The 16,687-nt window shown below is 40.8% G+C and overlaps 1 protein-coding gene across 4 annotated transcripts in view; it reads left to right on the top strand.

The window, feature by feature from the left end:
* cpne5b (copine Vb) overlaps positions 1-16,687 on the top strand; it is a 602,363-nt gene that overhangs the window by 402,824 nt on the left and 182,852 nt on the right. For all 4 annotated transcript variants that reach the window (XM_080209682.1, XM_080209679.1, XM_080209680.1 and 1 more), the window contains one exon: positions 6,656-6,731. In XM_080209682.1, coding sequence (XP_080065808.1) covers positions 6,656-6,731 — 76 coding nt within the window. The remainder of the gene's footprint in view (positions 1-6,655; positions 6,732-16,687) is intronic.

Below are 16,687 nucleotides of genomic sequence, written 5' to 3'. Positions count from 1 at the left end.
GTACAGACTGGATGGGCCAATTGGCCTCTTACTGCACTGTAGGGTTTCTGTGATCTTTGGCCACCAAGGCCAGAATGCCATTCATGCCAGCAGGATGTTTCCATTCTGCTGCAGTGAATGGAGGTTTGGCTGGAAGCCAAACTCTCTAACCTTGCTGCAGCATGGGTGTGGTATGAATAGCCAATAAGAACATGTCCTAAGGGGTAATCTTGCTTGGCAAATCAACCTAACCTGCACATCTTTGGATGTGGGGAGAAGCCAGAGCACCCAGAGGAAACCCATGGGGACGCAGGGAGAATATGCAAACTTCACACAGTCACTCATGGCCAGAATTAAACCCGGGCCCTTGGCATTGTGAGGCAACAATGCTAGCCACTAGGTTAGGGGGATTAGCAGGGTAAAATGAGGGGTTACAGGAAAGGGCCTCTGTGGGATGTTCTGTCGGAAAGTCGGTGCAGATTCTTCCAGACGACCTCCTGCACTGTGGGCATTCTATGATTCTAAGGTTGTAAGAACCATTGTAAACCGGTAGGCACAGGGGTGAATGGCGCTTGGTGTGCATTTGAGTACAAGGCAGCAGAATTTCAACAAGTTCAAGTTTACAGACAATGGAGAGCATCGGAATAGTCAAGTCTAGAAATAATATGGATGAAGGTTTCAGCAGCAGATGGACTGCAGCGGAGGTGATATATTGGCTTATTCAAAGCTGGATGTCAGATCAGCACCTAAGCAGTAAACTGTTGAAACTTGCAATGCACTGCTCAACTGCCTGTTTCTCACAATGGAAACTGAGTAATCTGAAATCTGTATATACAAATATATAAGGATATATTTATATATATGTATATATATGCAGGAACAGCCATAACTAACCAAATATTTCATGTCAACAACTTATCACAGACTGCATAAGTTGCTAATGTACTTTGCAAGGCCTGAAACTTATTTTTACTCTCTTTGAACTTAAAATTCAGAGGTTGATTTCTAAACTCGGTTTATTTTGTGAACTGAACCGTATTGTTTCAGTACTCCTGTTTATTTTCCTAAACTCTCGCAAGTTCCCGAGTTGAATTGACATCCTTGTCCATTACTAATCAAATGCTTGATAGATCACTTAAGGAGAACGAAATGAACATTATTCCAGGCGAGTTGTTAATGGGCAGTTTTCTAAAGAAATCCCGTAGAATGATTTATCCAGTGGAAAACTGACAAAATTACGATTGCTATTAATTCTTAATCAGTTTCTTAAAGCAAAATGGACCTGCTAGGTTTTGAAATCTGCTTAATATGGATGCTAAATACTTGAAAATTAAATATGTGTGTAACAAAATTAAATGCAACTTAAAATACGAGGCACTTCAAAGTAAAAAAAGCTGTTACGAGTTGCCTAAGTTTTGGGCTAAAAGTAATGGTGAGCGCTGAGAAGTAAATTGAACAGAAACTTTCAGCAAATCCATGAATGTGGTAATTGGGAAGTTGATCTCTTGAGTTGCCCTGCCTGTCTAGATGCTTCACTAGACTCATGTCTCGTGAAAAGACTCATTCATCGAAATAGTACTTGCCCATTAAACCTTCCAGGAAAAACAAGGTTTGTCCTTTCTGCAAGTGGATTTTGAATATTGTGGTAGATCTTAATTACTGCCAAAGAACTTCTGGCATGGAGCATTAACCTTTGCATGCAAACTGTCATTCAGTCAGATTATTAATATTGTTAGAGATTTAATTTCTTTTTCATGAAGGACATATTTTTGCTTTTTTCATTTTTCTCTCGCAATCCCTTTTCTCTTTATTCTGTTATTTTGCTTACGTCACATCATTGTTTTTATTATTTTCATTAATATCTTGGTTTTGACTCGCTGCTGTTTGTTGATGATGCTCCAATCTAATTGCTTCGGAAAGACAGAGTGCAAACTGGTGCCAAGTTCATCCTCGGGGATCCTGCACCAAATTGTATTTTTCATAACTACCATTCCACAGCCAAAGCCCATGCAAACTCTAAATGCTTAATGCCACTGATCACACAATCTGACCCCAATATTACTGTTCAATATTGGAACGTATATGCATGGAAAAGTCACTGCTCCATGGTTCAGGTAATTCCTCCAGCCCTGTTTTATTTGGCATGCTGCAACAGAATTGGCTTGCAGTTGTCAAATTCATGTTTGAACATCATAAGCCATCCAACCTTGGAAGCTCCATGCTTTGATTATTCACACAAATTTTCATTTAGGGTCTGAATACCTGTCTTATTTTATTAGTTCTTGGAATGTAGCTGTCATTGGCTAGCCAGCATTTATTGCCCATCCCTAATTGTCCTTGAGAAGGTGATGGTGAACCTGCTATCCATGTGGTGTAGGTACATCCACAGTGCTATTAGGGATGGAGCTCTAGCACTTTGATCCACCAGCATGAAGGAACAGTGATATAGTTCCAAGTCAGAGCGGTGAGTGTCCTGAGGGGAACTGGTGATGGTGTTCCCATGTGCCTACTGCCCTTATCCTTCTAGATGGTAGTGAATGTGGGTTTGGAAGATGCTGCCTGAGAAATGTTGGTGAATTCCTGCAATGCATCTTATCGATGATTTACACTGCTGCCACTGTGCATCACTGATGAAGGGAGTGAATATTTGTGAGTGAGGTGCCAATCAAATGGGCTACTTTGTCCTGGATGGTGTCAAGCTTCTTGAGCATTTTTGGAGCTGCACTCATTCAAGCAAATGAAGAGTATTTTATCACACTCTTGACCTGTACCAAATAGATGGTGGACAAGCTTTGGGGAGTCGAGAGGTGAGTTACGTCATGGCAGGATTCCTAGCCACTGACTTTTTCTTGTAGTCACAGTATTTATCTGGCTAGTCTAGTTCAGTTTCTGCTCAATGGTAATCACCAGGATGTTCATAGTGGGGGATTCAACGATGGTAATGAACGTCAAGGGGCAATGCTTGGATTCTTCCTTGTTGGAGATGGTCAATGCCTGGCACTTGCATGGCACCAATGTTATTTACCACTTGTCAGCCCAAACCTGGATATTGTTCAGATCTTGCTGAACTTGGGACTTGGACTGCTTCAGTATCTGCAGAATCATAACGGTGCTGAACATTATGCAATCATCAGCAAACAATCCCACTAATGACAGAAAGAAGGTTATTGACAAAACAGCTGAAGATGGCAGGCACTACCCTGAGGAACTCCTGAAGCGATGACTTGGAACTGAGATGACTGACCTCAAATAACCTCAACTGTCTTCCTCTGTGCTGGGTATGACCCCTACCAATAGAGAGTTTTCCCGGATTCTCATTGACTCCAGTTTTGCTAGGACTCCTTGATGCCTTGATATCAGTGGTATTCACTCTCACCTCACCGACCCTGGTCTGACAAAATTATACACATTTAATTTCCGCTGATTTTTCTGGATAATCCTCTGACAGCAGACCTGAAGGTTTACTTATTAGTCTCCAATAAGGCTTACATTAAAACCGCATTGAAGTTACTGTGAAATTCCCTTAGTCGCCACACTCCAGCGCCTGTTCGGGTCAATCCACCTAACCAGCACGTCTTTCAGACTGGGGGAGGAAACCGGAGCGCCTGGAGGAAACCCACACAGACACGGGGAGAATGTGCAAACTCCACATAGACAATGACCCACGCTGGGAATCAAACCTGGGTCCCTGGTGCTGTGAGGCAGCAGTGCTTGCCACTATGCTGCCCAAATACCTTCAGAATACCTCCCAAAAGATCTTCAGAACTCATTCAGTGCAGGGACCAGTTGATAGAATTCATCCAGAAGCCATATCTTTTATTTACAGCACTAGCTGACATATTCTGGTAAGTTTTGGAAAGCTAAAGAAAGAAGCTGGGTGTGTGAGGGAGTAGGGAAAGTGAGGAGTTAAGGGGAAGAAAGGTAGGATGGGTGAGGGCAGGTTGGAGGAAGTCTGGGTGTCGGATGGCGGAGAGAGCAGATCAGCTGGTGTGGACACGTTGGGGGAGCAAGGTGGGTGGTGAGATTGTATTGTGGGCTGTATGGAAGAACGGGGAGAAGACTGAAGGTTAGAGAGCAATTTGGTGGTGGGAGCCATTCAGGTCAGATCAGGTCAACTCAAAAGGGAAGTTGGCGTGATCAGTATTGGGAGTAATGGAGGGATGTGGTCAGTAATATAAACACCCAAGTGTTAGGCTATGTTTTAATCTGTCAAACACTTCATAGGTGATTACACAGATAAATAAATTGGAACTGTCCAAATCCTCTGTCTCTAACTCAGATCTTTTTCAAGGATCCCGTGGAACAATGACATTGGAAAACAGACAGTGTAACTGGCCCGGCAACTCCCACAGAGTCATTATGTTGGATCTAAGGGGTTTCATAAAATATCTTGGGAAATGTGTCCAGACTCCGACTATCTGGAGATTGGAAGATCTGGCCCATAATATTTCAAGCTTTAAATCTGGTTTAATCAATATTAGTGTTTTTTTTTAATGCTAAATACAGAAGGTTTGCTCACAACTCTCTCTCTCCTGGAAGTGTTTTGATCATTCAGAGGCATGTAATGTGGTACCTGCCCAGTAGTAAATTCCATGCACTGACCATTTGTGAGTGGGGAATGGGCTACTGGCATTTATCAGTAATTAGTTTACAATATCTTATGGTGTCTATTGAATTGAACTTGAGCAACCAAATCAAATTGGAATTTGTTACAAGACAATTTTTTGTGAGCTTTTGGAATCTGTGTTGCGTGAAACCCAGGGTCTTTTTATGTATCAAAATGCAGAGTAATGTTTAGATCTGGAGGGATAAATAGCCATGGGAGGGTTAATGATAAAATATATATTAAATGTTGAGAAGATGAGATTCTCAGAAAGAGAGCAGTTCTTAGGGTATGCCAAACTTTATTGCCTTACACTCCAGATTAGGAGTTTGGTGAAAATATATTTCAATTATATTTTTGAATAATTTTAATTGATAAGCCAGTAAATGTGATTAACAGACATGTCAATTTCCACATGGCAGACTCATTTGGTGAGTCTTAGTGATCATCATGGGAGCAGAATATACCATTTAGATAGCAGTGAGACTAACGGCGCTGACCATTATTCATGCGCAATCACACATCATCATCAGGGTTGGGCAGATGCATGTTCAAATATGTCCGGTGTGTGTCGCTATTCTGCAGTTCCCAGTATGCCAGCATCTTGTTGTCTGCCTCATCATTGAAACGCATTAAAAAGCATGTACTTGCATGTTAGAGACAGATTACCACAAAGTTAGGACGTATCTTCAGTCCAAGAGCCACTTTGTATTGTGAAATGTCTTAATAATTAACAAACATTGGCTAAAAATTAACTTTTACAAGTCTGGATCCTCAGTCCTTCAGCTGGTGAAATTTTTCCCTAACTTTTGTTTTACTTTTCCTTGTTTCTTCTTTTCTCTCTCCAAATGCAATTGTTCTTTCACTCTATTTACTTCCCACATCCTATTTGACTTTGAATTCAATATTCTAAACTTACACTTTGTTAACGTTCACTCCATAGCTCAGGCTCTGCCTTGTCCATTTTACAATATTGCAGAAAATGCTGGAAAATCTCAGCAGGCCTGACAGTATCTGTGGGAAGCGAATAGAGCTAACGTTTTGAGTTTGGATGACCCTTTGACCCTTTATTAGAGCTCTGTCGAAGGGAGCATCCGGACTTGAACCATTGGCCCTATTCTCTCTCCACAGACCTGTCGAGATTTTCCAGCAATTTCTGGTTTGGTTTCAGATTCCAGCATCCACAGTGATTTGTTTTTGTCACAATGCTTCACCAATCTTTCATGATTGAATAGGGAGATGCCCAGTTGCTTCCCTGTTCAAAGGATTGTCAATGCTGTGGGGGCTGGCAGGCTTGGAGTGGGAGTAAGGCGGAGGGGGACATTACTACCTCCCACTTACAGAAACCTCAAAAACAAAATCTCATGAAAGTTAAAAGGGCTGCAGCAAGTCTAACTAATGGCAGCTGCTGTTCACTCCCTGACTACAATAAATTCCGATCTGTGATATCTCACACGACTAAGCGAATAAAACAAGTATGTTCAGTTTGTATAATTAAACCTATGGAAACACTGCAGGCTGTTTTTAATCACAATTGATAGTGCGGTTCAGCACAATTTCCTCTGAGATTTTGATCGTTGTCATTTATTTTGCCCAACAACCAGTATATGTTTATTGCATTGAGCGTGTTACCATGATGCCCTTTAATTGAATTACCAATGCATTGTTATAAATAAAACAACCAACTGAAAGAAATGAATTGCATGAAAATTATCCAATCCAGATGTAATATGCTTGTAATTGAATAGCTAATGTGTCATACATTGGGCGGGATCTTACAGCTTCGCTCATCCCGAAACCCGCCCGAGGTCAACGGGTCTTCCTATTATCCACTCCTCGCCCGCTCCGATTCGCGTGGTGAGTGGGGCAGTAAAATTCCACCCAATGTCCTTCTATTCTGATTCATCAAATTGTGTTTGAAGATCATTCTTGTCCTCGGTGGCTAATATTCGTAACTTCCAAGCTGAACCTTTGGAAAGCAAGTTTTCATTGGGCCATCGTAATGTTGTTCGCTGATGGAATGGAACAGTTCCTAATGGGATGTAGTTGACAATTTTCTCTTTGTGATTTCAGCCATGACTTCATTGGGGAATTCACAACAAGCTATCGCGAACTTGCCAGAGGACAAAGTCAGTTCAATGTTTATGAGGTAAGTGCATCCTACTGATTCCAACGCTGGAAATCAACCCTTCCTAAACACGCGGGAGTTGTTTATTCATATTGCGTTATTAATTCACATTCTCTGTGCAGCAATTGCAGCGCAGCACAAGTTGTCAAGGAGGTGGTAGGGGTGGGGCATGGAAAATTAAACATCTGGATGAACCTCCATATTGTTGGAGCAATTGTTTACAGACATCTTTCAGGATATCTTGGTGCATTGCTCGCTCAAGGTTGCACACAATTTATAGCTTAGCGGACAGTAATAGTGGGTAACTTGCATTGAGTGAAGATACAACATTGATAAACATGATTGAATTGATATGACTCGTGCAATTAATATGCTGCAGAATGCCAAGTGTTAAAAGGATCATTGCTAGCCAGATTTTGGAACAGAAGGCCACGTTGGAAAAAGTGACTGGAACAGATTGCCCGACAGTTTGAAGATCTGAATTTTGAGAATATATTTGAATTGCCAATGAAACTGAAGGGAAATGGGAATTCCATTGCAGAATGGAAAAGGTGAACAGGATGCCCAAGTCAACAGGAAAGAACAAGATCAAAATAGTATTTTTTTTAAGCATTCCATTTATACTAATTTCCAAATGAACTGGCTGTGAATATCCCAAATTACAGAATAGGGATACATAAGACAAAGTAATATGATTTAAAGAGCATGCGTTTAATCATTTTTTCCAGCTTTCATTCCATTCTCTCAAATAAAACCTTTACAGAGGGTTATATAATTATTCAGAATCTTTTGCTTCTCTGAATCATAAAGTATTCATCACACTTTGTCGAGATTCTACTCACATCAAGTCTAAATTTCCTTTTGTTAGTTGGAATCCTGCTCACTTGTCTTACTGCCATGGCGCACCTTGAAATAATACTCCGATTACCTTTCCTCGAATTTATTATCCTGCGTACTATTCTAAGGTCCTCATTTCAAAGCTGAAAGATCTCAATCTCCCTGCTCTTCCATCGTAGCCCAGTCCTCTGATGCTGTGAATTAGCTTCATTGGTCTTCTGGTATTGCCATCAGATCTTGAGGGTTTTCTTTGTACCTTGTTGAGGCAAGAGTGGAAACAATGCTGAAAGTGTGGTCAGGCTAAATTACCATATGATTCCGCATCGCTTCTTTCAACTAGTAGAGGCGGGTACAATTTTGTCTTTTAAAAAGGATTTAGATAGTTACATGGGTAAGATGGGTTTGGGGGATATGGGCCAAATGCGGGCAATTGGGATTAGCTTAGAGGTTTAAAAAAGGGCAGTATGGACAAGTTGGGCTGAAGGGCCTGTTTCCATGCTGTAAATCTCTATGACTCTATGATTGCATTCTACTAATTTGTGAAAATGAGACTATAAACTACCACTGTCAATATTAGTAGGTAAATGCTTAATGTGATTATAAAGTCATTCCTCTATTATTTTAGTGATGGTGTCAAAGAGAAACATATTGGCATCCAAAATAGCAGACAAAAAAAACGTGTCTACTAACAATGCCAATAATAATCTCTTAAATTATTGAAGAGCATTTTAGGGATTGCAGCTCTTGTGATCCAATACACTAAATTTGAGTAAATAGATAACTGTTAGTATTTTTCACCCTGTCATTGTAATTTCTACCAGTCATGTAGTATGTGTGCTCTGGCTTAATATTTTAAACTTCTTGAGTAGTGAAATTTGATCTGCAGTGTTTCTCTCCACTGGCAGCACAGTGGTTAACACTGTTACCTCTTGGCGCCAGAGATCCGTGCTCAATTCCGGCCTTGGGTGACAGTCTGTGTGGAGTTTGCACGTTCTCACCGTGTCTGCATGGGTTTCTCCCAGGTGTTCCGGTTTCCTCCCACAGTCCGAAAGATGTGCTGATAAGGTGGATCAGTAATGCTCCATTATCCCTTAGTGCGAGGACGGTTACCAGGGTGAATAAGTGGTTTATGGGGATAGGTTTGGATGGGATTATTGTTGGTGTGGACTTGATGGGCCAAGTGGCCTCTTTCCGCACTGTAGGGATTCTATAATCCTATACCCTTCTTCCCTTCCTCCAACCCGAGTTGATCAAAGGATTACATTTAATCTTGTTTCTGTGCAATGGGAGATCAACTGGTTTATTCAGTGTAATCAGCACAATACATGAGATCTGCTAGTATTAATATTTAAAAATATAAATATCCACAATTTAGAGACGTGAATCAAAGCTCTTGAAGGATTTTATACTTAACAGATGTTATAGAAAAGTAAGTGAAAGGTACATACAGTAAATATTTAGGTATCTATTATAACTAAGCAACTAGCTAGTCAAATACAGGACAGAGACAACATCTTATTTTGGCAATTGGATCTGGCATGGTTTACATTGGTGAGAATTTGTTATTGATTATAAAAAACCTATGAAATGAGAAAATATTCTTGATGTGCCAAATAAGTTATTGTCTGTGTGTTTAGTTTTGGCAACATGTTGCTTTATATAAATAGTAGCTCCATACTACGCCACTTCGATGAAGCACAGTAACTCTGTTTGACATCTAATGGGTTGGCAAGCTTGAAAGGTATTAGTACATCAACACAAAAAGTCTGTTGGAGCAATTGTTTCATCAGATGTTCATCAAGCTGTGAGTGGATTTACCAAAACTGCTTGCAAGGTTTGTAAATGGTTACAGAGACTGTTTTGGGATTCTTTCAACTCTTGGAAGATCTTGCTCCAAAAGGCCTACTAAAAACCACCATTTTGGATGAAAAAAACAAGCTTATGGTTTGACAATTATCACATTTCTCATAGAACCATTGACTTTATTTCCTTCTAAAAAAAATTTTCCACTCGCTAAATTAGTGGTGGCATTAAGGGTTAGTAACATGACGATGCCATTGTAGCTGCGAAACACACAGGCCTTGAGCTTTCAAAAAAAATGATGATAACAAAATCTGCACAATACTTGATCCTCCTCTGAATTTAAACACTGATTACAAAAATAGCCTGGAATTTGGAGTGGCCAGTATCATTACCTTTTAATGATCTTCCTCCAGGCAATAATTCTGCCAGTAATGAGTTACCCCGTCACATGATTGGCACAATTAGAAGCAAACTGATCCCGGAAAACATCAATTCTGTACTGTTCTGACTGGAGTAGCTGGAATCTAAGGTCATCTTTGTTCTTGGCTAATTATGTAAATTCATTGAACTAGTTTTAACAACATAAGCTCCAATTTACCCTGCTGGAACATCCTGTTAGTGCATGTTTCCATGTCGTAACAAATGAGGCATGAAAAGACAAGAAATTTCTTCTCCCAGGTCTCTGTCTCAATTGTTGTCATTGCACATTTCTGGTTGTAGGAGAATCATGCAAAAAAAAAACTCCTGCATGAAACCATTACGTTTCAGAGATGTGCGAGTTAGGTTGATTGGCGATGGTAAATTGTCCCTTGGCGTCAGGGGGGCTAGGAGGGTAAGAATGTGGGGTAATGGGAAGAGAACCTACGTGGGATTGTTGTTGGTATAACAATGAGCCAAATGCCCTCCTTCTGTACTGTAGATTCTATGATTCGAATTTAAATAATTTGGGAGCATCTCCCATTTTGACACCTCCCACTTCTTCTTTCCATTCCCAACTTCGGTGACTGAGACTGAAAATAAAATCCAGCGCAAGTTGCTGCTAAGTTGCTGCTGAGTTGCTGGGTGCCAAGCAGGCAAGGTGAGCAAAGTAAAAGTGCCACAAAGAAGTTGGTTCTTCTGTGGTTTCCAGCATTTGTGTGATGTATTTTCAGCCTGAGTGAGGCCAGACGTTTTTGACCCATTCGATGATATTCCATTCACCCCATCGGGTTGCACACATTTTACATTTGCCCCATTTTGTGCCTGGATCTTTGAATAACGATACAAATGAGCTCATGCTAGAAATACAAGTGTTATTAACATGTCAGCGCTGGTGTAGCATTTTCAGGAATTCAGTGAGAGTTTGGAATGGTTATAAGTCCATATAAAGAGTTGGGTCCAAAAACTGCTGAACCTGCATCATACAATTTTATTTAAATATGAAATTAAAGTTGCAGCACGTTATCTATCATTGATGCACAACAGGCACAGCATATAATGAAATCTGCAGCTGGGAAAGCTATTTAAATGCCAAATGACTTCCACTTATGCCATAAAATGCATAGGAACAAACAGAAAATACAGAGCAGGTCTTAGTGAGAATTAATTAGATATTTAATGTGGGGCCAGGAAGCCAACACCCAGATGAATACTAGGTGCTGACTCCCTGCCTGAACTGTGTCATGCTCGCAGCATGATCTTGCCATGCTGTACATGCAGTACAAAAGAAGGCCATTCAGCCCATTGAACATGCACCAATAACAATCCCACCCAGCACCTACCCCTGTAACCACGTGCATTTATCCTGCTAATCTCCCTGACACAAAGAGGTGATTTTGCAGACACAGAGAGAATGTGCAAACTCCACACAGACAGTCACCCAAGACCGGAAATAAACCCGGGTCCCTGACACTGTGAGGTAGTAGTGCTAACCGCTCCGCCGTCGTGCCAAACCAAATTCTTGAAATTCAAATGGATTAATTGGCTAATAAAACAAGCTAATTACCCAATTAAAGACAGACGTTGGCAGCTGCCTGCCTGATGCCAGCAGAAAAGGCAGGCAATAGCCATTTTGAGTGCTGCCATTGACTTTGCTGATTAGAATAGACAGTTCCTGGGAAGGCCATTGAGGTTGAATGAGGTTGATAGTGGCATTGTGTAACGACGTGAAGTCCAGAACTCACGCTGGTACTAGTTTGCCCCACAAATTCCTCTCAAAAAACAACCTCCAAAGAAAGTTATTCAGGCCCTGCAGTGAACCCAACGGCTGCACATTATATGCACGTGATTGCTCAGACTCACCAGAAACACATTTAAAAATTTCATCATTTCAGACAGATCCTTTAATAAGTTCCTTAAGGAATTTAAGGGGACGTTAATTCCAAAGATGTGCAGATTAGGTGAACTGGCCGGGCTAAATTGCTCCTTTATGCCAGGTGGATTAACTAGCATAAATACATGGGATTATGGGGATAGGGCCTGGGTGGGATTGTAGTAGGTGCAGACTCGATGGGCTGAATGGCCTCCTTCTGTGCTGTAGGATTCTCTTACCCACTCCCTCCCCATCGCCAGCCCATTGAATATCTGGAACTGCCCCAGAGGCATCAGGCACAACCTCTGGGACCACAATTTTCAGAGCCCTTCCAGACCAGCTCTACACCCCATGGCCCCTTGAAACTCTTTGCCAATAAACATTTAGACTTCCAAGAATGGAAATTAAACAGTAGAATAATGACTTACTTCCCACTGTGGCCCACAATGTGAAGAAAACCATGGACTAAGCGCAATTGGAGAATCCTCGCATTTGAGAGCGGAGGACAGGATCAGTTTTGTGCATGGAGATTTCTTGGAGCAGAGAGTTTGAAGATCAGCTGTAAAAGAACAAGAAGATCATAACTCAGTAACACATTTCTGTCCAGAATTTCAAAATCACCTAAGAAAACCGCACTACAAAAAAGTCAAATCTTTTCTGTAAGAAGAAGGATTGTGGTCTAGGTGTAGGCAGCTGAAAGATAAGTTTGTGACTTGATGTCAAGCAGCACTACTTTATTCAATAAGTTATAAGTGCTCAAAACGGCCTTTCCTGCTGGGCACTTCCAAGTCTCTGGAATCATTCAAGGGTAAGGTTCTGGACTGTGAAACACTTGCACTTAACTAAATGGGTCAGATTTGCTCCCTCATCTACTTATTTCTGGTAATAAATAAATGTAATCATGTGTAACCTGAAATCAAATTAACTGTAGGAAACTGACTTCCCTTAAAATTTGGTAAGACTTGTAACTGAGTTCAAAGAAACAAATTAGTACACTTCAAAGCAGAAAATGCTGGATAAACTCAGCAGGTTTGGTAGCATCTGTAATGAGAAAAACAGAGTTAACATTTTGAGGCCAGCATGACTCTTTGGAAATTAATGAATTTAGTTGAATAGTTGGCAGAATACAATCCAGAATTGAGCAAGTAAATAAACCAGGTTTGCTTTATTCTAACAACAGCAATAAACCAATTAGTCAAAATCTAACCAGTGATTATTACTCTGTAGAGCTCAAATGACCAGCACTTGGGAATGGTCTTTGGTTCAGCGCAGAAAATGATTGTTTGCACAAACTGACTTTTGCCTTCCACACTTCACCTGTAGCCGAGTTATTTCCTGAGGATGGCTGCCCCTCTACCCTGCTCTCCTGCTGCATTCAGCTCCTAATTTTTGGATTGTTAAGCCAATTCATTTGTTACAATTAAACAGTGTTGTTAAATAAAGGATAAAAGCAAATTACTGCGGATGCTGGAATCTAAAGCAAAAAGAGAAAATACTGGATAATCTCAGCAGGTCTGGCAGCATCTGTACGGAGGGAAAAGAGCTGACGTTTCAAGTCTAGATGATCCTTCATCAAAACTAAAAGGCATGGAAAGTGGGAGATATTTATTATGGATATCCTGGAGGTACCTGTAATCCTGGAGGTTACATGCGATTGCATATCCTGGAGGTACCAGTAATCCTGACGATTACATATCTCCCACTTTCTATGCCTTATAGCTTTGACAAAGTGTCATCGGGACTTGAAACATCAACTTTTTTCTCTCCTTACAGATGATGCCAGACCTGCTGAGATTTTCCAGCACTTTCTCTTTTGGTGGTCAAATAAAGGTTGTTTTGATAAAAAGCTTCCCATTGTGTAGTAGAATCGTGGCAGAAGTTAAACATCATATCCTCACACTAATGAAAAAGTAACAAATTGTTGGGGTCAAGTCTGACTTCATCATATACCTTGATCTTGTATCCTAACATACTCAACTTTACATTAAATCTAATTTTTCTGGCTTAGGCTTTGTAAGTCTTGGTGACATTCTAATTGAAGAGACACACAGTTGCTTGCTGTCCTCACGTGATCCACAGATACTCTGCACATTCTAAAACGGATCTCTACAAAGTGTAAATTGCCATTCAAAAGCCCACAAAGTGTGTGAGCAGCTGTAAATGAATGATGAGCAAATCCAGTCCATATTACTCCTGATTTCAAGGTCTTAAAATTCCTGGGCTATTCTTCATACACAGTCGCATGCTAGTATATGCTCAAGATCAAAACTTGTGACAATATTTTTGCCTTCATTAGTTGTTACAAAAATTCCAGGCACTTTCAAATCACCAACATGTTTTCAACCTCTGAGGAAAGTGAAATACACATTAATGTGAGCACCTGCTTACAGCTCACAGCACGTCTTTATGTAAGACAGTACATTTTAATGAATCTCTATCAATCTCTGCAGATTCCAGAACATTTTGTACAATTCAAGAGAAAATGAATTTTATAAATGCAAATATATTGAATGCCCAGTTCAATATAATCAGCATGGAAGAAAAGGTTTAAAACCAATACCCCAGGTACTTATCCTGAATTCCCAGCTACCAACTTAAAAGATTTCTTGGACAAATCAGTACCTTACAAACCAGATCTGAATTCCAAACGTACGTCTTACAACAAACATGATGTAAGTATACTTCTGAAGGCATGGTGTCATCACAAGTGTAGAAAACAACATAAAATGAGGAAAGGAACAATGGAATTAAGAGAGGGAGATAAAAGAGAAAGTAAAGAAAATCATATTTTATAAATCTCCAACAGTAATTAAATTTGAAGGAATGAGATTCTACAGTTGTAAAAGTACATTTTCATTGTCAGAGTGTCTTACTTGGTAGTAATTCTATTCATACATCTTATTCCCTTCAAGGCATCATCTCTCTGTTTCTCTGTAATATCCACCAGCCTTACAATCCACTGAGAAACTCTGCATTCCCCCAACCCCTGAATATTTGTGCATTATAAAATTAATTTTGGTCAGTGACTATGCATCCATAGTTCTAGCCCCTGAGCTTGCTTACATAATTATAGAAGGAACAGTATGAAATATGGTTCAGACACCATGGATAATATCCTTATTTTCAGTGATGGGATCATGCAAGGCTGCGTGAGAAGTTCAGCGGAGATTTTGGTATGAATGTGATGTATTCTGTGGCATGTGCAAAGTCCTGTTGTGAATGTGGACTGAGAAGGGTAACCCTTTAATCATGCAGCATAAATATGTTCAAGGAAAGAATGTTGGTGCATTAAGTAACTTTCTTTATTTGCACTTTCCTGTTATCCACCCAGCCTCAAACACTCAGTTGCAAACAATCACTTTGAAGAAAGCTTTCAGTCATCTCCTAATAGGCCCTTTGGCTTTAATTGAAGAATGTCTGATTACACATCAGAGAACAACTTTGGTCTGTTTCTCTATATTAAAAGTGCTATATGAACATTAACTATTGTTGCACAAGAAACCCTAATGGTACTTGAAGCTATATCCACTTGTCTGTTTGTCAGCACTGCAAGATTTAGCAAGTTAATATTGGAAGTGGCAGCAACTGCTGTTATCTTTTGTATGTTAATAGCGGTGGTTCAACAACTTTCAAAAGGCTAAAAAATTCATGTTAGGGACTTGGAACATCCACAGCAACTAATTAGCTCTATGTCGATTTCGATGTTGCACAGGCAGTGAAGACTTTTCCAATGAATTACATGCATACACAATGCACCCACATTTCATGAAAATAACATCAGCTTAAATTGGCATTTAATGCAGTTAGTACTGACGCATGAAGATAAAGAAACAGCTGTCAGTCAGTGAAGTATGCCAAAAACAGTAAAGCTGGTACAGTGCTGATGGCAGAACAATGGTACCGTGGTGTCTTTTAGCTGATTCTGCTTTGGATTGTATAATGGAATTTAGGACGGCCAATTCTAAGCAAGGTATTCCAGGGAGGTAGTGACGCTGGGAATAGAAACACAGAAACCCCACAGTACAAAAACAGGCCCTTTGGCCCATTGGGTCTGCACCAACCACAATCCCACCCAGGCCCTACCCCCAAACCGTACATATTTTACCCACTAATCCTCTCTAACCTATGCATCTACGGTCAATTCAGCATGACCAATCAACCTAGCCTGCACATCGTTGGACTGTGGGAGGAAACTGGAGCACCCAGAGGAAACCCACACAGACACAGGGAGAATGTGCAAACTCCACACAGACAGTGACCCAAGCCAGGAATCGAACCCAGGTCCCTGGAGCTGTGAAGCAGCAGTGCTAACCACTGTGCTACCGTGCTGCCAGTCTGGCTTCCGGCAGCCATTCCTTATTAGCTCTAACCAGGCAACTATGGACTGAGTTTTATGTGCCCCTGGTAGGTGTGTTTCCCATGGGATGGGGAGGCACATCAAATAGAATGGACGCTAATCCTACCATCTTTCTGCTCCCCTCCCCAATAATACAGGCTGGGTGCAACAAATTGACAGTCTGCCCGCCATATTTAAATGAATAATTAAGGGTCACTTCGGCTTGTTATCAAGCCAATTGACTTTGATAATATGCTGCCCACAGCATAAAACGTTTCATGTGGTCAGGAGCAGGAATCTCTATTTTTAAACTGAAGTGTGTAAGGGGCAGAAAAGGGAGTTGCCCCTTTGGGGTTGCCCTTGCCAATCATGGGGTCAAGCCTCACCACCTTTCTTATCCGTTCCCTCCCTTAAATCCAATGCACCCACCTCTCCCTAAGCTTTGCAAATGCTCCCAGGTCCAGACCCTGCATTACTCTACTCCAGAGATCCATCTTTTTCATCCGCAGTGCCATCACTGATATCTTCCTGGCACTGCCAGGACTGACGGAGCTGCCCACCCCCTGTTCAACCCTGTTTTGGTTGCCGATAGCTTGAGCACCAGTCACGTGCCCATAGCAGGACTCGAGCCACAGTTTATTGTCCATAACTACATCCAAGATTGTACTTGTTACGTTAGTTGGTGTTTTCCACCTGGTACTTTTCAATTTT

This window comes from Carcharhinus amblyrhynchos, chromosome 22, assembly GCF_965287045.1.
Source record: "Carcharhinus amblyrhynchos chromosome 22, sCarAmb.v2.hapA, whole genome shotgun sequence".
NCBI lineage: Eukaryota > Metazoa > Chordata > Chondrichthyes > Carcharhiniformes > Carcharhinidae > Carcharhinus > Carcharhinus amblyrhynchos.
The sequence above is the reverse complement of the archived record's forward strand: the minus strand, read 5'-3'. Positions and strand labels throughout refer to the sequence as shown.